Below are 24,929 nucleotides of genomic sequence, written 5' to 3' on the forward strand. Positions count from 1 at the left end.
AACAGACGAGGTTCTTTTAGTAGAATGGTTAACAACCTCACTTATTCACTAAGAGGACTTTATAATTTCTCGAAAAGTTGAGAAATGAGAGAGGCAAATAAGAAATTTTTATTTTTATTTTTTTTGTATTAAGAGGAATGTTATGTTCATAATATTTTCACAACAAATCTATTGTGGCAAGTTGTTACGGATTATTATTGGTGGGGTAGAAAAATAATTTCAGCGGTAGGTTTAAATTAGAACCAATAACAACTAACCACCTATAATTTGTTGTGAAAATGTTATAAAAATATTGTGAATGTAGAACATCTCCACAATATTTTTACAACATTTTCACAACAAATCATAAGTGATTAGTTTTTATTGGTTCAAATTTGAACCTAACGCTAAGATTACTTTTTTGCCTCAACAATAACAACCAGTAATAATGTGCCACTTAAGATTTGTTGTAAAAATATTGTGAAAATATTATAGACATATCGTTTCTCTAAATTTGCATCAATTTCGTTACGTTTCCAAAACAATCTAGTAAAATAGCATATTGAGTCTCTTAGACTTGAGTTCACGATAGCAACTCGAGCCTACAAGACTCGAATTCTATGTGTTGGCAAAGCTAAGATGGATTTAAAATTCAAGTGAAACTCGAGTTTTAAACACTCAAGTTCCTTTTCTTCCTTTGTTCTCCCTATTCTCTCATTTTCTCCTTGTACCTCACCCACAAATTCATAATATCTTGCCACCGAAGCAAAAACTCAAACCCATAAATCATGATCTCGACACCAAAGTAGCTCCCTTAGCTTGGGTTTGTTGATCTCAACACTAGAGTGGCTTATGTTTGTTGTTTCTCTCTGGTATTGTTGCCTGGTTTTGTTGTCTCTAAAATTGGGTTTGGGGTTTTAAGAGTTAGAGAGATCAATTAGATGTAAGACTACTACCTGAGGTAGTGGTGGTGATCGAAGAATGATAGCCATTGAGATTTGGCCATGGTAGTCCGAAGAGAATAGAGAGAACATGGACGAAGGGGAAAAAGAGAAAAGGAAGAAAAGGAACTCGAGTATCTAAAACTCGAGTTCCACATGGATTTTAAATCCACCTTAGCTTTGCCAGTGCATAGAACTCAAGCCTCTTAGGCTTAAGTTGCTACAATGAACTTGAATCTAAGAGACTCAAGATGCTATTTTCTAAATTGTTTTGGAAACGTGACCACTAACGAAATTGTGTGGCAAAATCATGCTAATCTGAAATTTTCCATAGATAAATAAACTAGTGAAGGTGAAAAGAACCGAGAATTGTTCTATACTTTACAAAAGTACAAAATCAAGGTCCCAAAAAAAAAAAAAAAGGAGTTTCATTTTTTTTTTCAAATTTGATAAGGAGCACAACAAAAAAACTATTTGACCCATCAATCCACCTGATCCGACCCAACTCAGGCAGGTCCGTTAAGTGAGTTGTGTCAGGTTGGGTGGGCTAAATAAATAATTTAGTAGGTTGGGTTGAATAGTGGTTTGATATATTTCTAAACTGTCACTAAAAGTGTGCATGAATCAAGTTGCATCAGTTTGGGTTTGGGCTTAAATGGGACTCAACTCAATGGAGTTAGGTGGTAGAAAAAGGCACATATCACATACTGAAGTGGAGATTGGATTGGATTGAATTAGTTGTCAAGTGTGGTGGATCGGGTTTTAGTTGAAATTAAAGTGACAAATTTTGGTGGAGAGCTGAGTAGAGATGGCAAATCTAAGCGAAGCTATGCACAATGAAGGGAGATCTAGCCATGATGAAGATATTTGAACTCACGAGGGAGATTTGATCACAGAGAAGATAGATCGAGCCATGGCGAAGGAGATGGCAGTTGGATTGGTTTAGATTGAGTTTTGGAGAGGTAGAATTGCCACTCAACCAAGAGTCGTCAGGTTTTGGATGGAAGCACCCATTGCCAACTGCTAAGGCATCGAGTTGGTCGACAATTGGCTCAGGTTTGGTAAGTTACATCAAGTGGGTAAGGTGATGGGTTTTGGTGGGCATGTCTGCCTTACATACACACTCACTTTATTTTTATCTTCTATCCCATCTCTTGCTCTTTCTTATTATTTTTTTATTTTCACATTTCTCTTCCTTAATAAATTGCAGCATCTCTCTCTAAGATTTTATTATTATTACTTTATGTACACATTTAATTTCAGATTATGAGATGTTCTTATTTTCAATGTGATAAAATTTAAGTAATTATAATAAAAATAATGTTATAATTTTAATAAAAATTGCATTTTTTTATTTTCTTTTCGTATTTGAGAGAAAGTAAAATTATCAAAATTAATAGAAATAAGAAAATTTTAAAAATACTCCCTTCATCCCATTTTGTTTGTCCTGTTTGAAAAGTCAAATTTTTTTAAGGGAACATCATTTATTATCTTGTTTACCTTTTAAAAATGTATAAGTTTCCAAAATTATCCTTAAATAAATTTATCAAAAAATTGAAATAGTAAATTAATAAGGGTATAATAGGAACATTAGTAAATTAATGACTTTATTTTTAGAAACAGAACAATATTTTAGAACATCTCAAAATAAAATAGAGGACAAACAAAATGGGAGGGAGAGAGTAATTGATTAATAAATGCTTTTAGCGCATCTGTTAACAAAATCTTTTTTATATATAAAAGGTAAAAGATACACAAAAATCATTTTAATTTAAAATTATAAATTAAAGGATTATTCGTGTATAAAACTCCAACGACAATGAAATCATTGCGGATTTTGATTTACAACGAGGTGTACCCGTCCCTCATTTCGAAGTAAGACACTTTAATTTTACGCAAGCCTAATGACTCCAATTAAAAGATCAGTATTCTTCTCCTCTTTTTTTATTTTTTATTTTTTATTTATGAGATCAGTATTCATTCATTCATGATATTAAGGGTGAGGACTTGATGCTCGCCGTACGCGAATTAGTCCTGTTAATCATGATATAAGACCGAGGGCTTGTGGGTTTTAATGGTGTCAAACTTGAGATGATGTCAACTTTTTTTAGATATCAGGCTAATTATTATGTTTTTTTCCTCTCTTTCTCCGAATATCATTTTCACGTTATTATTATGTGATTCAACTACATTATTACTTTCCATTCAAAGAAAATACATTAATACTATTTTGCCAATAAATAAATAAACTAGATCATTACTAAGTTTTAATAGTATAAGTATAATTACTTGCGAGGTGTGGGGGATAAGGGTCGGGGTTCAAGTCTCTAGGAGGAAGTTTCATACACATATGCACTTAAATTATGCTAGAGTAGAATTCTATCTTGTATGAAAATATAAAAAAAAAATTAGCATTCCTTTTTTTTTTTTATGAACGAGGGTATTTAAGCTTTTTGAGTATCTAATTATTCCTGCAAGTGAATGTAGTTCCTTGTTTTACACGCACTAAGTTAATATAAAGAACTTTCTCAACCAAAAAAAAAAGTTATTATAATGAGGAATCCCATGAAAGGCTATGTAGGGTCACATTTTGTAGCCCAAGCCCAACAAATATGAGATATTGGCCCAACGAGCCCAGTACAATAAATTTGTAGAGAGTGAGTCAAAGAGATAGGCCATTTATGAATTTAACAACGATTAGTATGGGTTTAAAAGATGACCAAGCAAGAAACAAAGCTTATAAAATTGAATGAGTTCATTGTCCGAGGAAGCCAGTTATGATATAAATTAACAGAACTGATTACAAATGCAGTTTTAATTGCTACAGTAGTCTTTTCTCTATTTTTTTGATCCCCTTCTCATACAGGGTCTCTTTCCTTATATAGTTCCTTTTAGTCCCTTCTTGATTCTACACTTGTTGATCATTTAAGCCCTCACTTGAGTACATGTCCCATCAAACATCTTCTTTAACTTTTTGTGAGTAGCGACAGCTAAAGCAGCTCTATTCAGGGGTCTTCTCCAAATAAACGTTGCTAGAAAAGTAGGTATAATGCATTTAATGCGGTGGTAGCAGCTTTTCCTTAAATATTTCTGATTTCTTATCATTTTGATACATATATGATGCACATTCTTATCGCTGGAGCCTTCTAGAGGGTCACCTAGATTGTCAAAATACAAATTTGAACTGTATTCATCACATCCGAGGAGGATTCACTCCTCGGACCATCCTTAACCCATTTCTTTCTTACGAGACTTCAAACTTGGAACTCCTCACAACTATTTGCCCCTCCTTGTATATACCAACGTCCTCGGATAAGGCCCAAGGCTCAATATATAATTTTGGGTCTTTATTCCTATAGGTTTAATAGCATTACTAATTTCCTTTATTACTGTGTAAGCAGTTTCTCCAAAACAAACAAAAAACAAAAAAAAAAAAAAAACAAAAAATCCTTTGTAAGGAATTCTCTAACCCAGTTATTGTAAGAAAAAAAAAAAATACAATATTCATCTTGTTAATAGTTTTTTTTTTTTATAGATGGCTACCTACTTGTGGTGGGTGGGATGCCCTTTAACCCAAAGGTAAGGGGGCACATTAAAAGATTATTTCATAAAAGGATGGGCAAATCAACATGTAATCACATCCCAACGTAACAATTCTAATATATACATCGACAAAGTTTAGCTACAAAATTAGTTGTAACCTTAGGTTACAACCTTACTTAATAAAATAAACATTACTCTATATTTTGAAAATCTAACTATTGAATTACATGTTCTTTACGCTCTTAATACAGATGTCAAATTTGGTGACAATAAGATATTATTCACTATATGATCTATAAGCTCATATTTTATGCATAATTTTAAACTATAAAAACTTACAATTTTAACAATTTATTGATGACATAACTATTGATCTTTAATTTTTTAAAAATTTTACAAGCATGCAGGATATAAGAAGAAGATATCCAATGGTGGATTTGTCAAAATTCAATTATAATAAAAAGATATTAAGTAAAGTTGTAGTTTAAGGATACAACCAATTTTGTAACTAAATTTTGTCCTATATACATTCAAATCAAGTCCGCCAACGGGTTTTCCAACAAGCCTTTTCATTATTTTTTTTTTTAAATTCATGTTTCACTTTCAATGAAAAAGAGAGATTTAGATTATAAATTGACTTATTATACTCCTAACTATCAAACCAAAGATACTGATATCTATAATTTTTTTAAATAAAAAATCATTACTATATAATTTATAGAAAGTCTCATGTACAGTTTTGAATGAGAACAAAAAGTGAGGAATCTTGATCATCTTAGGGTGATCATTTTGTCGACGGACACTCTTTACACTCGTAGACTATTTATTTTCATTGATTTTTTTTATACATCATTTAGGCTCAACTTTATCCGTTTTGCTGAACAAGCATTAATACAGCCGTGTGTCCTTAAATTATATAGAAATTCTTCAATCCAAGTTAAGAATATTTAAGTCAAATTAATCATTTTGACTGACCGTTCTTAAATACTTTCTATCTGAATTTTTTTCTATAGCTTGACAAATCCTTTTTTTTTTTATGGGAGACAAATCCCTTTTCTATTTACAAAAACAACTTAAAAAAAAAAAAAAAAACTGTCACTGTGCAAAGTGACAAAGTCCTAAACGGAACTAAATAGTAAATACCCACCAAAAACAAAATCCGAAACTGAAATATAAGATCAATAAAACTGAAGTTTGAAAATTTTTAAACCCTAATACAAACAAGCCCACCCTAAAAACCCTCCCTATCTTTATCTAGCTGGCCGTCTGAACGCTTTAATTACCAAAAAAAGAATCCACCGACTTACGCCGGCTATGGTAATTCAAAAGCATAGTTTCAAAGTAATAAAATAATAATCCTATAAAAAAGTAATAATAATAATAAGAAATACTATTTTGTCATTCATTTTTCATATACTATCTTTTTTATCTTTAATGAATCTTTTATTGCCCCACGATAAATGGCGGAGATAAAGGCGTGAGATAGACAAAAAAAAAAAAAAAAACACCGTAATCGACACGATCGCGTAAAAGAAATCAAAATCTCGTTATATCCACGCGGATTTAACGTAGACCGAAAACATATATAGTCATAAGTCATCCAAGCTCTTACATATTGTCCGAAAAGAGTGAAAGAAATATAAAGAAAAAGACAAAGACCCAAATAAATATATATATATATATATATATATAAGTTTTCTATACTATACTCTTTGCGGCAATTCTGATTCTGAAAACTTTTCCAAAACCAAGCCTCTAACCTATTTCGTGGATATCACCGCCACACTTGGTTGATAAACTTGGTGGCTGATAACACTTTTGTCTTTGCCGTTCACTGAGGTCTGTGAGTTGCTATTTCACTGTACGAGGTAGGGTCTATGACTATGATTATGATCATGTATTCCTCAATATCTGTATGTTTTTCTTTTTTTTCAGTTCTTTTAGTTTTTTAGATTATTGGGTTTTAGTCAATTAGTAGACTTTGATTCTAGTTTGGGTTTTAGAGGTTTGATTACTATATATATAGAACAGTACTTAGGGTTTTTGTTTTTTGTTTTTGTTTTTAGGATTTGATTGAAGGTTTAGTATTAGAGGGAGATGGGTGGCACTAATGAAAATGGGGCTGGTATGCAAGGGCTTCAATCTACATTTGGTTTGAAGCCAAAGAATCAATTTGATGTGCAAAATTTCAATACCCTTCAGAAGGGTGTGCCTATGCGTCAACTGCCACAAAATTTGAGTCCTACTAGTGAGAACAGTAATAAGAGACCTGGTATACCACCCTCACACCCCAATAACACTGCTAATTCGATGCAGTATTCACAGTTTACGGGGTCCAGACCAGCTTCTAGGCAGCCGGGTTCACAGAATTTGAGCCCGGGGCCTTCCCATACTAGGTCTTTATCTCAACCTTCATTTTTCATGCTTGATAGTTTGCCCCCTTTGAGCCCTTTGCCCTCTATGAGCTCTCTCTCAGATCCGATTATGACTGATGTGTCTATGGAAGAAAGTGTTGTTAATTCTCATGCCCAGCCTCATGGTGGAAATGGAGGTAATGCGTTTCGGGTTGGTGAGGGCCTTCCACCTCGTAAAGGTGGACACCGCCGTTCTAATAGTGATAATCTTCCGTTAGGATTCTCAGCCATGATTCAAGCTTCACCACAATTGATGTCCAGTGGGAGTCGGGGAGTTTTGGAACGGTCAGTTTCTGGGAGAGAGAATTCGGGAGCGGAAAAGCCAGCCACGTTGGTGATGAAAGCGGAATTGAAAAGGGATAGGGATGGCAATAACATTGCTGATGGGACAGGTGAAGGGAAATCAGAGGGGGAAATTTCAGATGACTTGATTAATGTATACATGAACTTTGAAAACATAGATAAAATGAACTCATCTGGTACTGAGGAAAAGGATTTGGATAGCAGAGCCAGTGGCTCGAGGACAAATGGATGTGATAGCAGTGATAATGAAGTGGAAAGTCGGATAAATGGCTACCCAAACAGTTTGCAAGGGTTAAGTTCTGGTTTTCCTAATGAGAAGAGGGAAGGAAAGAGAATTGCTGGTGGAGAAACGACACCTACTGTTCGACACTATAGAAGTGTTTCAATGGATAGTTATATGGAAAGTTTGAATTTTGATGATGAATCACTAAAGTTTCCGCCTATAGGAACTGGGGTGGGTCAACACTTGCCTAGCAATGCAATTGATGGGAACTTAAGTAAGTTCAGCATGGAGCTTGGAAATGTTGAGTTTAGTGATGCTGAGTTGCAAAAGATCAAGGAAAATGCAAAACTGACTGAGATTGCACTATCAGACCCCAAACGTGCCAAGAGGTTTGCTTTTTCCCCTTTTTGGTGTATTCTAGTCAATATATGTTTCATTGAGTTGATTTGCTTATTAGTGATCTACTCATCCAGGATTTTGGCCAATCGTCAATCAGCTGCTCGTTCTAAGGAGCGGAAGACACGGCACACTGCAGACTTAGAGCACAAGGCACAAATTCTAGAGACAGAGAACACTACATTGTCTGCAGAGGTTACAAAGTTACAGGTCGGTATCTAGTATGATGAGTTTATGATAACAACTATTAATTAATCTTATATGATTTTTTTTCTTCTTCTTCTTTTTTAATTTTTAATTTTTAATTTTTATTTATATTCATGATATTTTATTGATTTTGTTTTCTATACTTGTATCCAGAGAGAGTCTATTGCACTTCAGAGTGAGAACAAGGAGTTGAAATTTCGCCTTCAGGCCATGGAACAGGAGTCCAAACTCAAAGATGGTGTGTTTACTTTTTCTTCTGCTTCTTATGTATTAGTCAGAACCAACCTTGATTGATTGCACCATATACATTCTTATCAAAAGAATTACTTCCACCATGTCCACTCTGATTTCTTGAAGATGTTTTCATATGAAAATTACTTATCAGTCAATTTTTTTTTTTTAAAGTCAACTACTCCAAATGTAAGCATGGACTGTTTAAGAAACTTTTTTTCAAAACCTGTCTCCTGGTTTTCAAGTGTTGTATTTCCAGCTAGTTTAAATCGTTGATATTTTAACTCACCCCCTTCAATTTTTATACAGCTGAAAAATGCTAGCCCATCCTCTTTTACAAAAGTCCACCTACTTGACTCTAGCTACTCATTTCACTTTACCAGTTCGTCCCATTACCACTTTAGTATATGAAAACTTCTAACTTTGCCAAAGTACTTGTTTCCTGTACCTTTTCCCCCTTTTGGCTATATTAAAGCTGTATTGTTATTTGATAGTTCTCTTTGCATTGATCAATCCCTTCTCGTAGGATATGAACTTGTTGACATATTCAATTGGTAAACATAATTCATGTATCTTTGAATGAACATGGACAAACTAGAATATAGTTGCTTCATTTTGTTATTGTAAATCTTATGTATGAAGGGGGGGGGGAGGGGGGAACTTCAATGTTTACGATTATCTCAAGGTCTTTTGGTACTTATAAAAAAACTGGTAAGGAAAAGGAATAAAATTCCTGTTAGTAAATGTGATATTGAGAAATCAAATCCCAAAGACTCTTTAATGTCTTAATTAGGGCCTGTTTGGTAAAAGTATTTAAATATAGTTTTTTTGCTTTGCAATCCAAAAAATAGTGGGTCCCACACTTGAATATATTGTTTGATTGATATTCTCTAAATAAATTTTTCAGAAAATTGTATTCAATTTTTCTTATTCAGAACATGATTTTGAAAATAGTTGAGAAGATGTTTTCAAGATACAGAAAATGTTTTAAATGACATAGTTGTAAATAACTTGAAAACAATAAATCCCACAAATTTGTCCAAATTCTTCTATTCCTTAAATTAAGGAGCCTATCTTTATCACAAAAAAATTCTCACACTTCAAATTTAAAACTTATCATTATAGATAAATAAAAAGTACACGAGCTCTATTCTCTTATCTTTATCCATATATATATATATATATATATAAAGTAATCTACAGATTCTAAACGAATCTTTTTGTAAATTTTTCAAAAATACATAGAATTGGTCTCCCAAACATTTATTTTTTGTTTTTAGTATTTTGAAAATTGTTCTTAAAAGTGGGAGCCAAACATGTATAATGTAAAAATTATTACTCCCTCCGTCCCAATTTATTTGTCCTGTTTCAAAAATCAAACTTTTTAAGGGAATATCATTTATTATTTTGTCTGCCTTAAAAAATGTATAAGTTTCCAAAACTACCCTTAAATAAATTTATTAAAAAATAGGAATATTAAATCTGAAATTACATACACAAAAATCGGCTCGTTATTAGTATTAGCATTTTTGAAATTACACAGCACAAATTGTAACTTATCCTCTTAATCAAATTTGAAAAATCTACAACTCCCACAATACAAAAACTATTGGGTATTGGCTCCAAACAATTTTGGATTACTTCAAATACAAATTCTAGTTTATCTTTTTAATCAATATTGATTTTTTAAATATTTGTTGATTTTCTTTTCAAATGGTTTTGAAAATAAAGTAGGGGCATAATAGGAACATTAGTAAATTAATGACTTTAAATTTTAAAAACAGGACAATATTTTAGAACATCCCAAAATGGAGTAGATGATAAACAAACTGGAACGAAGGGAGTATTTGAAAACTAGTTTCAATTTCTATTTTTTGAAAATTGTTTTCATACTGTTTTGAAAACAAAAACAAAAACAAAAATCCTCCTACCAAACAAGCCCTTAGCGTCAATAAAAGCATGCATAGGCATTTATAATAAAAAAAATGCATAGGCATGCTCTTTTTTAATTGATGTTGCTATGTTGTCTAAAAAAAAACACAGTATGTATTTTTTACATCTCCCACGTCGTAAAGGGTTGGATTGTGAATTTATTGAGAATTTTTATTGCTTCTGTATGCTGTATTAACAAAATGTTTCCACACCTGTTGAAACTTTTTGAAGGGATAAATTCCGCAACCCCTCCCTCTTTCCACCAAAAAGAGAGGTAAATTAGAAGTCTAATAAAATATCCATAGAGATATTGTTGTGGGAAATTTTAGTAAGATTTATCCATTTAAAGAAATGAAGCCCAAGGAGAAAATATTCACAAATAATAGCGGCTTTTTAATTTGTTCATTCCTTGAGATTTGCAGTTATCCCCATCTTACCTTGCTAGTTTGTATCATTGTGTGAATCTTTGTCTCAAGCATGGATATCTCAAGCAAGTTTGTGGCCTTTTATGATGGTTGGGGGTTTTGATGCAAGTCATTAAACCTGCACTGGATCAGTTCATCGCTAATCCTTCATTTTTTGATATATACTTTTTAAATTTCATTCTCTCATCATAAGAATTTTATGGTGTGGTTTAATATCATCTTTTCATATTTGATTATGGTATATTAAGTTCTTGCTGGCGGTGTGGCTGTGTTTGGGTTAATAAATTTGCCTGTTTTGGCTCTTGATGTGCAGCTTTGAATGAGACCTTGACCACAGAAGTCCAGCGTTTAAGGCTGGCTGCAACAGAGTGTGGTGGTGAAGGCTACTTGGCGAACCTCATGGCCCAGCAGCTTTCCATTAATCAACAGATGTTTCAGTTGCAGCACGCCCAGCCCAGGCAGCTTTACCATTTGTCGCGGGAGCAACAACATCTACTGCAACAGCAGGCACAACTGCAGCCCCAGCAGCAGAATTGTGATACGGGTGAGCAAGAGACAAACCAGTAGGCTGGCCATCCAACCGCGCGTCAATCAAAACTGCATGGTTTCTTTTAACTTATTTTGAAATACAGGTAGTGTGCAATCGTATATAAGCTTCTTGAAATCTATCAATATAGAATTATTTATTTTATTCAACTTAGTCATTTTTTTAAATATCTGGTTGGCTATGAGATGTATTTAGAATTTGAGCTAAACTCTATGTTTAGTTCTTTCTTCTGAGCTACAGCCAAGAAAAGTTCTTTTCTGACATTATTAACAATCTATAGTTTTGGTTTTGGCTACATATTGATACTCATATTTCATTTTCGTGGGTATTATATGGCTGCATGTTGGATTTGTTATCCATGGATGATATCTTTTAAGTTTTGTTTGCCACAAGCTCCTTCTAACAGTATTTGTTGTTGTTGTTGTTTGTTTGTTTTTTTCGTTCCAAAAAAAACTATCTGTCTTCATTGTACTTTGAATAATATTAGTATATTACATATAAAAGAAAAAAACATGACTTTGATGAAAAGATTAGGCACACCGCTCAATTGCTTGAAATTGGTTGATCATTTACGGAGAGCCGTTGGTGTACTAGTGAAGAAGAATTATTCAATTCAAGTAGGGTGGATTTAAAAATAAAAATAAAAAGTAGAAAGAAGGGGGAATATTTTACTAAAAAAAAAAAAGTGGTTGAATGCAATCCAGTTTACCAAAATACATTGTGGTTCTTGAGTTACATGTTGACTTTTATTTTCCCCCTTATGTTAAATGAATAGTCCTTAAAACTTAAAAGTTTCAAATGAGAGATTTTACTTTTTACTACATAAATAAAGTTTGAAAAAGGCGTGCTATTGGTCCCTCAATCTAATTCTGTTAATTTTCTTGTTTGTGGCTAGGCTAACGAAGCAAAAAGGTGACATTTTTATATGATATTTTATAGTGCCACATCAACTATTAAAATACTGGATTGAGTTTTAATGATTAAAAAAATTAATTAAAATTTTTAAAACATTTAAATACCAAAACTAGAAGGTAAAAAAAAAAAATTCCAATTTTGGCGACTGTCCACGTCCTCTTTACTTTCACCGTCGGTGTAAAATTGAGGCAAGGTAATATTTTGAGCTTCCCTTGTTTGGATAAAGAAATCAAGCGTAATTTTCAACTTGGTCATGTTGGATTTGTTGGGTTTTCACCGAAGGACTGCATTTGTCAGAGACAACCTATTGAGGGATTTGAGCGAATACATTTTTTTGGCTGAAGATTTGAGCGAATACTGAAGAAGGATAAGGATGCAGCAAAAGGCTATTGGCATTGATTGAACTTACAGAACCCATTTTTACAAGGATCAACAAAAGACTATTGCGTTATCCTACTTGATAAATCTCAACTCTGTTTAACAAAAGTTTAGAAGCCCAACTTTCCAACTTTCCTCCTCATATATCTTTAAATTGAGTGTGAATTTTAAAAATTTAACTATTGAATTATATGTCCTTATTATATATTTCATGTTTGCAAAATTTCAAGATGAAAGATCAATTGCTATGTTATCAAACAAATGTTAAAATTTAAAATTTTTGTGATATAAAATTATGTATAAAAAATAAGTTTATTGATCAAATAGTAAATTACATCTGATTTGAACGAAAATTGATATGCACGTTAAGTACATAAGGTACATGTAATTCAACGGTTAGATTTTCAAAATTCACAAAAAAAAAAAAAAATATATGAGAAGTTTGAAAAGTTTCTCTCTAAACTAGTTTGGTGAAAAACTTTATTCCAATGGATGATAGAGTTGAGAGGAGATGAACAGTCTACAAATTCGATTTTTTTTTTTCCATTTCTTAAAAATGCTTTCTAAAATTATATTAATTTGTTAAGCATAAAATTTCACCTATTAAAAAATGCCACCATATTGCTCCAAATTAATATTTTTATAATTTTGTTGCCATAAGTTCTAGGAGAGAGCAAGAGACTAATACATGAAAGAATCTTACACCTCGGTCTCTTCTCTCCATTACTAAGAAGTAAGAGCATCTCTAACAGATGCTCCATCTCTATTTTTTGGAGAAAAAAGCTGACTGTTCACACTCCAACAGGTTTTTTAAACATAAAACTTTTCCAATTTTTTTTTGAAGTTGCTATAATAGTTCTCTTAATATAGAGAACACTGTAGCAACTCCAAATGAATTTTTTTTCTTAAAAAATTTAAACAACTTAATAAAAAACAATTCTTTCTCTCTCCTCTCATCTTTGTTTCAATCTCTTTGCTTCACTCTAAAAAAATCTCTCACATAATCCAGACACAAAACACAAAACAAAATCCAATTCTTACAATAAAGTTGAATCAGAACAAGCAAATATGAAAAAAAAGAAAAAAAGAACAAGCCTATCTGACCCAGCTTGGTGGTGGGGAGGAGGACGAGCGACGGTGGGGCGGTGGACGTGGTAGTGCTGCATGGTAAACGTTGATCTCCACTGGCTCTCTCTCTCTCTCTCTCTCTCTCTCTCTCTCTCTCTCTCTCTCTCTCTCTCTCTCTCATGTGAGGTTGCTAGAATGTTCTTAAGGAGAAAAAAAAAATAAATGGGGGATAGAGATAAGACACTAGACACTTGTGTGGAGGAGAAAAAAAAGAAATGAAACATATGGATGAAAATGAAATGAAGAGAAGAAGAAAATAATAAAAAATAAAAAATCCTAATTGAAAAATACTACACAATATTTTCACAATAAATTTTAATAACATATTGTTATTAGTTAATATTGCGAGTAAAAAAATAATTTTAGTGGTGAGTTCAAATTAAACTAGTAACTTTCCAAAATTTTGTTGTGAAAGTATTGCGTAAAATGTTGTAGACATTTAAAAATATAGTTGTTAAAAAAAGATTAAATTATAATTAAAAAATAAATAAATAATGAATGAAGAAATAATATTTAAATGATATAGAGAAAATCTAAAAGAACATACTCACACACTAGTAACAACTTTTCACATAAATTTTGTTGTGAAAGTATTGCGTAAAATGTTATGGACATAACACTTCTCGTTAAAAAATATAGTTGTTAAAATAAGAATAAATAAATAATATTTAAATGAGATAGAGAAAATCAAAATGACATACACATTTTCAATACAATGCATACAAGTACCTTCTTTCCAACTCATAATCCATAAAATCAATTGGGTTGGAGGGAACAAAAGGAATAAAATAAAGGGTTAAATACCACAGGAAATAATTTGATATCATTCTCTTAATAGAAACCAAAGACAATCTTCAAAATAAGATCGTAAACGATGCCACTAGCATTTTCTAATTTTCCAGGACCTCAAAATGAAATGTTACTACAGAAGAATTGTTTTCATCAATTACGCAATCACATTTTACTGAGATGAAGAGTTAAAAAAATGAGAGAGAAAAGAAGAGTTTAAAACAATTAAAAGAACTGCAAATACAGTAGCCAATGGATTATAGAGTACACCACTCCGCAAAGAGAGAATTTCCACTTGAAGAGAACATGCAACTTATGACTTAAGGGGGCCTTCCTCAATTCCAACGTTTACATTTACCTTCTTTCCAACAAAAAATACATTATCAATCGGGGGCCTTCCTCTTTGCAATCGAATGTTTACATGTACCTTCTTTCCAACTAATAATACATGAAATCAATTGGGTTAGAGGGAACAAAAGGAATAAAAGAAAGGGTGAAATACCAATCATTCTTTAAATAGAAACAAATGAGAATCTCATTCAAAGTTAAGAACATGGTAGAAGCTACCCCTAACATTCTCTAAATTTGCCAGGACCTCAAATTGAAATGTTAGTACAGAAGAATTGTTTTTCATCAATTACGCAAGCGCATTTTAGTGAGATGAAGAGTTAAAAAATAAAAAAGAAGAATTTAAAACAATTAAAAGAACTGCAAATACAGTAGCCAATGGATTATAAAGTACACCTCTCCACAAAGAGAGACAAAATTTCCACTTGAAGAGAATATGCAGCTTATGACTTACGGGGCCTTCCTCTTTTACCAGTTTTCACTTGAGGTGGTGGCTGTGAGCTTTTGTTTGCCGAAGGAGGGCGCCCCCGTCCACGCACTGGTTTAGCGGCACCCTTACCTTGACCTCTATTAGAACCCTTCCCACCTTGACTTTTCTTTTCCGCCTGCCCATTGGACTGTTCTTCACCATTTTCACTGTCATCATCATCACTCTCCTCATCTTCAGAGTCGGATGAATCTTTAGACTTCTTCCTCTTCTTGGAGTTATTAGAAGCTTTAGCAGCACCCTTTTTAGTAGTTTGCTTGGCAACAGTTTTGCTCTCAGGCTCCTCACTCCCTGCAGAAAGAGTAGTTCAGTAACCAGTTTAGAATCACACAGCTTCAATGCTAAGCTGAAAACAGGATTACAAAATGATTTGTGTTCTCTTGACAGCCAAGTTTAGGTCAGATCTTTCAGGCTTGGCACAGGAGGAGACCAGGTAGAAATGTCACCCTTAAAAAGCCGCAAATAAAAGCACTACCCACTTCTTCAAAAATTGTCAGAGTGTCCCTAGCCTCAAGTAAATATTACTTCTGTCCGAAACATGTACATGATGAAATCTTCCAACGGTAATTCAGACCATATATATAATTTGATAAGTATAATTCAGACCAAATATTAAAAACCTCTACATCAGCATACCTTCACCAGAACCTTTGCCATCATATACATCAAGCTGGGGAGAAAAAAAAATCAGTAGTTAATAATTGCTGTGCCTGTGTTATTGAAAGAATATAACAAAAAAGAAGCAGCTAACATATGAAGAAGATAAAAGTAGATCAATGCAAGATAACACATATCAAGATTTAAGATTAAGAATATTCATATTTCATCCAGCTAATTTTTCCAAGCAAAGACCGCATCAGAATCTTTATAATCACAAAACACTACCAGGCATGTCTCTCCAACAATTATTCAACTCTGAAAACCTAAATGTCAAAGAAATTCCTTTGGGCAACATTTATCATCCTCAACTATGAGGATTTTCTTTTATTAGTTGAACCCACAACTAATTTCTTCATCCTCATCCTCATCCTCCACCCACAACTCTGAGAAGTAAGTGCCATTTGAGCCAAGGCTCAGTGGATATATAAATTTTTTTTAAAGTACTCAAAAGTCACTAGAGATATTGAGGCTGAACTGTAGAAGAGTGAACGTGCATTACAATCAAAACATACATTTGTAGCAAGACCATAAATACAAAGAGCACTTTAAAATTCCAATACAGGATTGTAAAGTTGTTTTGAATACTCACTTGATCAAGTCGATCACCAGCATTTGTTCTATCAACAATCACCATGGAAAGGCCAGAACCACATGCAACACTATTAGAGAGGAGGGGGTTAAAAAAAAAAAAAAATCCATTGTCACATGCATGCAAGAATAAAAACATAATAAATAAATAAATATGATAAATAAGTAAATAAATACCTACCTGATGACATGCATGCCCTCAAGAATATCTACCTTTTTTGGTGTTGCAGACGATCTAAGGAACAGAAACAAAAACAGACAAAATTTAAAGAGAAAGTATGGAATCCTTAAAAAAATATCATTATCCAAAGTGATAAACACATACTTCTGCCCAGTAGGGCCAAATCCTAGCTCTCCATATTGTGCATGGCCCCAACTTATGCAGGAGGAATCAGCACCGACAAAATGGTGCATACTACCTGAATCCATGCAACGTATGTTCCAACCACTGTAAAAATCCAGACAAGGAAAATTATCTAAGCAATATGCAGAGTAGCAAAGAAACCTAATAAGAATAACTCAGTCAAAATAAATTTTCCCTTCAGTAACTTAGAAGAGCTATATGCTTTGAAGACAGATATAAGAAAATTATAATACCAAACATGGCATTGGCTCTAAACCGGCAACTAAAGCAATTAGCCAGGGACACTTGTAAAACTGAAGGCAATACAAATTCTGAAGGGTGAGTGGGAGATAGTGAAGAACCAGGTTGGAGGCCAAGTACATGATTCTGGCAGGAGAGGACAATTTTATATACAGAAAGAAAACAGCAAAAGGGAAATCATCCAGCATTGAGCCAGCAACCAGTCTCTGATGTACTTCAAGAGCAGGTCAGCAGCATTAAAGCATCAACAATTCCAAGGTCTGTGATAAAGGCAAGCCAATTTCCTAAATAAGCCTTGGGAAGAAATTATCAGCTCAAAAAACAATTATCAAGTTAAAATAGGGATGTTGCAACATTCATTGTATTGAAAAAGTACCATAGCTTGATTCTGCATTGCTTCCTTGTCCATACTAAGCCAAATGTCTTGGTTGAGATGATGTAGGTCTTTTGATTGAAAACTCTTACCAACAGAAATTTGTGTTTTTTGTGGGGGGGGGGGTTGTGGGAGTGCGGGGGTTGGTGGGGTGTGAAGGAAATTGAAGTCCCAGAATTCAAGAGAGAAACCTAAAGTCCTTGTTGTAAAGTCTCATATGCATGGTAATACAAGCCTGAGTTTGAGATCCATCTTCATGCTGACCTATTACTGCCTGCCCCATTATGTGTCCTAATTCCACTTTCTTGCCCCCTTAATGTATGTTGTGTCAAAAGGTTTCACTTAAATTTTCTCCCCTTATCCCATACTTCCAAAAGTGTCGTTTATGAATACGCGCCTCCAAAACATGCAAAATGTATTGATGTAAAGGGGTCAAATTCTTTCCTTTGACCCTTTCTTTTCCCACAAGAGACATCATTTATTACAGGACAGAGAGAAATTTCGAACCATTACTCAGGAAGTTAAGATAGAAAAGTTACAAGGTTGTAATAGGTCAAATACCATGAAAAAGCGCCCACAACTTCTAGAGAAGCTGTGGGCGATTTCACAGAAAACAAGGAAAAAAAGAGATCATGTTATTTAAAAACATTTTGAGGCACGCAGAAAAGTTTCTGCAGTGTACAAGAGTATTGTAGTTGCATCACCCTTTTCCCGCTGATGAGGAGAGGGTGAATAGAACCTACAGAAGCTCCTACCCATTCAACTGTGGAGGCTTATAATTAAATATGCCAGAACCAACATCAATATGCCACCACAACTTAATTAAATAGACAAAAAGCATAAAGCAAAGAAGTGACAATTAAGAAAAGGAGCGAAGAATAGGACTCATGATGAACATGATAAGAAAAGCAGGTAAACCAGTGCCAGAGTAATCAGTGGAACCAAACAGAGCCTAAGTGCTCTAAAAGCCTCAATAACGTAAAGCACAATATAACCAAGAAAATAGGAGAAGGAAAGCAAAAGATATGTAACACTTACAACAGAATAATAGATAGAAAAAGACAACCAAAAAGAAACGACTAAGTGCTGGCAGCAGCAACCATAGATGCTGAAGGAAACAAAGAAAAAAGAAATTGCTAATTAAAGTAACAAAATCACAGGGCAGAGTAGAACCTTAAATCCATGAGAGGTTTAGGATACATCCAGTCATCACCAGTGGTCTTTATTTTGCCCCACATATACAGCTGCCCTCCAGCTAAAAGCAGAACACAAACAAAACCAATTTGTAAAAGGAAAATGCTGTAACAAAAACACAAAAAATGTAAATTAGGGACTACTAAGGTTCACACTTTTCCTTTTTTCGCAAAAGTTACTAAACTTCACAGAGAATATATTTACATACCCCCCCCCCTTTTTTTTCATTTTACAAGGTAAGTAGAATCTTACAAATCCACAATCCAATCCATGAAGTTTACACACACCCAGTAGGATTTTGAATCCACGACCTTACCCTCCACCCTTTCTAATGGGCAGAGGTCCAAAGGAGGTGACTTTTGAGCTAAAGCTAAAGCTCATTGGCAGGCACCCCTTACATTCCTATGGTAGAATCCCAATTTGGCTAATTGTCATAATAACATATTTATTTAGCTTAAAAATAAGGTAACATAGATAAACAGACAATTCAGTCGTAAGGAACTAAGTAAGGAGCCCAAACTGAACGGTTAGTCATGTCCTTTCTGTAATTTCAACCACCCTCAATCATGTGGATCAAGAAGCCAAGTGGATACCAAAAGAGCTGAACCAACATTTTGGTCCTTTCTTTCTTTTAATCACAGGAAAAAAAGAACATGATTGCATAAATAGAATACAATTTAACATCTTAGTTTTAGGATATAGCAAGCCCAACTAAAGCCCTATGTAGACGTGCTGCAACCCTGCATCACCATGCTTATGGTTAATCAGAAATTCATTCTTGAATCCAAAAGAAAGAGACCAGCCACAATGTTTAGCTGTGTTTCAAACAAACGCAAATCAGAGAAGGGGTGGTAAGTGGGTGACAAACACAGTTTAAGCATAAATTGAATTTTTCCATAGCCCTTCCAAGTATCATATATGATGATCCCATACATGGTAGTCTACTTGATTGGTTTGTCCAATTGTGCACTTATATAATAAGATCCAGGGCAGGGTAGTAGAGCAACTTGCATTCTATTAATTATATTAACATAAGACATTATCAAGTTGTTCAAACTCATCTTATTAACTTCCCAGTTGGCATTAAATCAAGGAATGCCATGCGCATAAAAATATATCAACCTTAAGCTAAGTTCACAAATCATGACAAATGTGAACATCTTCAAGCAGACAACTAATAAAAAGATAACAGCTGAGAGGATAATGTAAATATGAGAGAAATCAGTAAGTTTTTTTTTTTTTTTTTTTTTTGGATAGAGAAATCCGAAACAGATTTCATCCAACAAGTTTAGTGAAACACAGAAATGAATAAGAAATACCTGCAGTGCAAGCAGAGTTAACAGACCCAGCTGATACCACTGCATCAGGAGGTAGGACATTGTGCCTCTGAAAAACATCAACACGACGAGGGGACCACTCATCCTTCTGCTCCCTATGTCCGAGCCTACAAATCATCATTCAAGGAGTTACATGCACAAGATACAGGCACTACATTAAACAATCAAGTCTGAGAAAATTCATTCGCAATACAAAATATTAAGTACCAACCTTCCATAACCGCCAAAGCCCCACCTAAGCATATTTCAACAATAAATAGTCAACAACCATAGATATAATGCCAAATCAACAGGAAGAAAGTGAAGGGTAATGCTACTTCACACTAAGTAGACTGAAGAAGCACTTACGTGTAAACAAAGCCATTTGAATCAACCGCCACTGTATGCCCAAAACCAGAAAAGTACATAAAACAATAATGTTTTTTTGATGAGTAATGATGTTTTTATTACAGTATTAGTGCACACAAAAATGAACACAAACTAGCCTTAAAGAATTTACATAAAACAAACATTATAACAGGTGGCAGTATGTTAAAAAGGAGGAAAAGGAGAAAAGGAGGGAGAGGAGGTGGGGGGTGGGGTGAAGCAGATGCTATTAGTAACCTGTATGGTTCGCTCCACATGCAACTTTGACGATTGTTTCCCCAGCAAGGGAAGCTATTGCTTTAGGGCGTGGTTGGGCTTCATAAGCAAGCCTCACTGAGCTGTCTTTAGTGTTGTACTGCAGGCACATCCAAAAAATTATGTCAAGCTTCAAACGAAAGCAAGTCTCACTTTACATGGATTCATGTGTCCATATACATTGTGCATCCCCATGTCTCTGTGTGCGTCTGTGTATAAATTTATGACAATTTTATCCAGGGTAATGGCTACAGAGACTAGGTAATGCAAGATTTAAGAGGCTTCAAATGTCGGCAGTGATTTTAGCTAAGGAGTAAGGCCTCATCACAGCTTAAAGTACATTAATAGCTCTGTATTGAGAATTCATGATGAATTAGAAAACTAAGGATCATTTATTCTTTGTAAGCCTATATCCTAAATACAATCCTATATCTTGCCCATTATAAGCATATCCAGGATCAGCTCGACCCCCCCCCCCTCTTTTTCCATTAAGAAGTTTTTGTGTTGCATTAACTTCATAGTGTGATACTCGGCTGGTATCAAAGCTTTTTACATCATGGAAGATCCTATTAGAAACGATTGATACTTTTTGAGGGATCAAGATACTTCTTAGAAAGAAATGTCTTCCATAAAGTTTCCAAGAAATATATGATCAAATGGTTACTTTCTATGACTACACAAAGGAATAGGCAGAATATGCAGTGAAAACAAAAGAATACAACTATAAGAAGTTTCTAACATGCAAACACTCCAATGCTTAATAGTTATTAAAAACCTGAAGATTTAGAATGAAAAATCAGTAGATTTTCAATTTTAATACAGATATTGAGAGGTATTATGCACCACTTAAAACCATTAAACTTTTAGTGCTACTTAGTGATTGGGGGGGGGGGGGACAAATTTATAAGAAACATACACACCCACACCCATATACACAAGTACATGAGACCAATACAAATAATTACCATTCCTGTGAATACTGGGCCAATGTAAGAAATTCCACACAAAAAACATATTCATTATATTACATTTATCTTTTAGGGTTTTTTTTTTTTTTTTTTTTAATAACAATGAATAAGCCAATTTGCACTTATTTTTAGTCAAATTCCACTTACAATTCATTTGAAAGGATTTCTAGTAGCTAAAAAAAACCATAACATACAACTCAACTGAAATGTGATATTTTGGTTAATGCTCATTAAATAATCAAATTGTAACATTTTTAAAATTGTAATGTAATTACATATTTTTGATACAGGAATTATACTGTGAATATATATGCACCTAAACTTCAATGTTTAACTTAAAAGACAATATTAAACTTTGGAGTTTATTATTTACTTATCATTATTTTTATTACTTATAAACAAATTTTCATGAAGAAGAATATTATTCCATTATGAATTTTGAGCTTCTTTGATCATTCTATATATCCTTAAGAAGTAACAATATTTTTTTCTTTTTTGTTTAAAACCCATACTTCTTTATTATTATATTTATTTCCAACCTTTATTTTCCTTTATCAGTTTTGGACCTCTAAAAAACACAGATAAAATAGGAAAGATTGTCTTTTCCTTTTTCAAAGAAAGTTTGACATAAAAAAATAACACTAGTCTATTAGTTATGATATAAATAAAAAAGAAATATACAAAGGAAATTCATTAAAAAAATTAATTATGCTGGATAAAAGGTGCAAATTAAGTCATCCAAAGGGGGAGGGGGGTCTTTGGGAACTTTGGTCATAGAAGAAGTAAAACCCAAAAATATATATATGAAGACAACAGAGCACAAGTAAAAATACATGTAGGGAACCATGCCACTATGACCAAGACTTAAAGCAATAATTGCATTCATCACCAAATAACACTGACACATAGCAACTATGTGTCATGTTGTCAAAAGATCAAGGGAAGAGTATTAAAAGTAAACAGAAAAACATAGCAAACCTCATTGTCCGTTCCATGCCCAAGTTGTCCATACTGTGGAAGACCTGCGGTCCTAGAAACAACAAACACTTTGCAAATCAGCAACTAATCAAACTCCTATGGGCAACTAACCCCCACCTGCTAGAACCAGTTACCGGGTAATCTAGGGGCTTTTTCACCCTCAAAGGGCTAAGCAATTTATCCTCATGCCCAGGAGGCACCAAGAATTTAAATATAGAAAACAAAAAACAGAAAAGTATCCACAAACCATACAGTATAGAAGCTCCTTCAACAGAAGATAACCACACAGTGAAGTCAGCTCCACAAGCAGTATTTTTTACATCGGACACAAGACAGCGAACAGGAGATGACTCAATTTCTGCAAACGACAAAGCAACAATGTAAAGCAGCTGATGGTTAGTTGCTAAATGATGTCTCATGGAGATAAAGAAACAAGCCCAAGAACATTAACAAGAATACATGTTTTCCCACAGGCAAACTAACAACAACAACAAAAACAACCTGTTGTAATTAAAATCACATGATATTTGTTGACAAATAATTTTAAACTGTGAACCCAAATAATGGATTCAGCAATCTGCATTCAATATAATTCCAAAGGGAAACTTGGATAAAAGCACATTGTACATCCCTGAATCACACTTTCCCCATGGACCATTAAATTGAAATCACATAATCTTACACACAGTAAGTAGAGGGTTAATTCTTCATGCAATTCCTAAACTGTCCTAAAACTACCCCACTTCAGCATGAAATGAGATATATTTGCCACAAGCTACAAAGGGGATAAGCATGAATAGGAAACTTTGAGATATCGATGCACCCTGCCTCATATGAAGTAAAATTTTACCCATTAAATCTACAAATAGCGAAGCAGAACCTCAAAGTGACAGCCCTAGCAAAAAAATTGCTATCCAAATTGCAAATGCAAGCTCCTGGAAATTTCATACAACCAATTTCTTAAAAATGAACCTACCATTCCGTACGGAGCCTGAACCCAGCTGCCCATGTTTGTTCCAGCCAAAAGAGAGGGAATTTCCATCTGCAGTAACCACCACTGTATGACTTCTCCCTGACGCAGCTTTGGTGACTTTGTACCTTCAAGGCAAAGCCATAACAACTTGAATGATATAACATATAAATAAGTAGCGGCTTAAAAGTTCTACGAAGTGATTTAAGTCCAGAATTTACAACAGTCAAAGCAATCTCCAAATGTGCAAGCCTCGTTAAGTACACAAACGTTCATCATAACCATCACTCAATGAGTCTTGCTACAAGAGTAGTTAAGTAAACAAGGGAGGCAAACCTAAAGTCTGTCAGATTTTTGTTAGACTATCGAATTTCTCTGCCATCTTAAAAGACAAAGCTTTGATAAGCAAGTTACATTAGATACTCCAATTCTGTACCCGCTTCAATTGATTGGAACAAACACAGTGCAAGAAATTGATTTCATTCCAATAACAAAACAGTAGCTTACTTTAGAAGTTCAGAAACTACAGTCGGCCTATCGCGTTGAAGTGTATCTCCGTGGCCAAGTTGCCCTTTCTGCACACCAAAGCTTCATGACTTAATGTACTACAACACACATGTACGTATGTATGTATATATATGTATGTATGCATAAAAATCAAGTTCAAAAGTCTTATCATCATGCCTCATTGCGCCCCCACGTATAGCAACGCCCTTCAACATCCAACGCCACGCAATGACACGATGCTATATATCCACATCACATCACATCACATCATTACACAAAACTTAACATACCAAAATTGATCGCATTTCAGTCAAAATCGAATCATTCTATTTCTACAACCAATAAAAAAAAATATTAAAAACGAAATGACAGAGAAAGTTACCGCAACCAGTGGCGACGAATCGGATATTGACACCGAGGAGTGGACGAAGGCGAGTCGGAGAGACCAAGTTGCCTTCGATGCTACCTTTGCGGCGACCAATCGCGTCCCAACACGTGCCGCCACAGAACAAAAGCTCACCGGCTTTCTCTTTCTTCTCCTGCTCCTCCTCAACCTCAACCTTCTTCTCCGCCTCCACCGCAGCCATTTCCAACGGTCAAATTTTTTTTTGAGTTCCCCTAAAATAGCAGATCTAACGGTCAGTTTTTGAAAATAGAAAGGGCAAAAAAAAAAAAGAGAAAGGAACTGACTGGCTTTGATGAAGTTGAAATTGGGCGGGAAACGGTGGTAACGGCTAGTAGAAGAGATCGGAGAGAGAGAATAGCAGTGGAAATTTAGGGTTTTAGACGAAGCGGAGGGAAGCGATGAGATAGAGAGATGAAGAAGGAAACCCTAAAAATCGATAAGAGCACAAAAAATAGAGAAGGAATAGAAAGGGATTGGTTGGGATTTCCGAGAATAGGGGCTCTTTATTAATAAAATGGGAAATAAATTTCGTGGAAA

The 24,929-nt window shown here is 34.1% G+C and overlaps 2 protein-coding genes across 3 annotated transcripts; one reads left to right on the forward strand and one right to left on the reverse strand.

Annotated features, from left to right (window-relative positions):
* Window positions 1-6,095: 6,095 nt before the first annotated feature.
* LOC112012099 (bZIP transcription factor 29) lies at window positions 6,096-11,498 on the forward strand. Of its 2 annotated transcripts, XM_024044474.2 has the most exons (5): window positions 6,097-6,331; window positions 6,530-7,792; window positions 7,877-8,009; window positions 8,160-8,244; window positions 10,908-11,498. In XM_024044474.2, exons 2-5 carry the CDS (start codon window positions 6,561-6,563, stop codon window positions 11,159-11,161), a joined length of 1,704 nt encoding a protein of 567 aa, XP_023900242.2. In that variant the 5' UTR covers window positions 6,097-6,331; window positions 6,530-6,560; the 3' UTR covers window positions 11,162-11,498. The 2 variants fall into 2 exon arrangements, with proteins under 2 accessions (XP_023900250.2, XP_023900242.2); XM_024044482.2 differs by having other exon boundaries at window positions 6,096-7,792.
* Window positions 11,499-14,833: 3,335 nt separating this feature from the next.
* On the reverse strand, window positions 14,834-24,921 carry LOC112011946 (uncharacterized). Its single transcript, XM_024044294.2, has 17 exons — window positions 24,677-24,921; window positions 24,369-24,604; window positions 24,164-24,225; window positions 23,987-24,054; window positions 23,486-23,607; window positions 22,762-22,867; window positions 22,510-22,561; window positions 20,546-20,663; window positions 20,291-20,321; window positions 20,154-20,177; window positions 19,925-20,049; window positions 18,585-18,666; window positions 16,760-16,882; window positions 16,616-16,669; window positions 16,436-16,505; window positions 15,823-15,856; window positions 14,834-15,477 (listed from the first exon to the last, which is right to left on the reverse strand). The coding sequence occupies exons 2-17, from the start codon at window positions 24,571-24,573 to the stop codon at window positions 15,143-15,145; spliced, it is 1,611 nt and encodes a 536-aa protein (XP_023900062.1). The 5' UTR covers window positions 24,574-24,604; window positions 24,677-24,921; the 3' UTR covers window positions 14,834-15,142.
* Between the last annotated feature and the right edge of the window lie 8 nt (window positions 24,922-24,929).

The sequence above is a fragment of the Quercus suber genome, unplaced genomic scaffold, assembly GCF_002906115.3.
Source record: "Quercus suber isolate HL8 unplaced genomic scaffold, Cork oak 2.0 scaffold_475, whole genome shotgun sequence".
Classification (NCBI taxonomy): domain Eukaryota; kingdom Viridiplantae; phylum Streptophyta; class Magnoliopsida; order Fagales; family Fagaceae; genus Quercus; species Quercus suber.

Excerpts from the sequence above, each read along its gene's own strand:
- LOC112011946 (XM_024044294.2), bottom strand. The coding sequence starts at position 24,573 with ATGGCTGCGGTGGAGGCGGAGAAGAAGGTTGAGGTTGAGGAGGAGCAG. Across the intron at positions 20,664-22,509 it reads GGCATGGAACGGACAATGAG|TACAACACTAAAGACAGCTC; the intron begins GTTTGCTATGTT and ends ATGTGCCTGCAG. Across the intron at positions 20,050-20,153 it reads GGCTTTGGCGGTTATGGAAG|GCTCGGACATAGGGAGCAGA; the intron begins GTTGGTACTTAA and ends GATGATTTGTAG.
- LOC112012099 (XM_024044482.2), top strand. The coding sequence starts at position 6,561 with ATGGGTGGCACTAATGAAAATGGGGCTGGTATGCAAGGGCTTCAATCT. Across the intron at positions 7,793-7,876 it reads GACCCCAAACGTGCCAAGAG|GATTTTGGCCAATCGTCAAT; the intron begins GTTTGCTTTTTC and ends CTACTCATCCAG. Across the intron at positions 8,245-10,907 it reads GGAGTCCAAACTCAAAGATG|CTTTGAATGAGACCTTGACC; the intron begins GTGTGTTTACTT and ends CTTGATGTGCAG.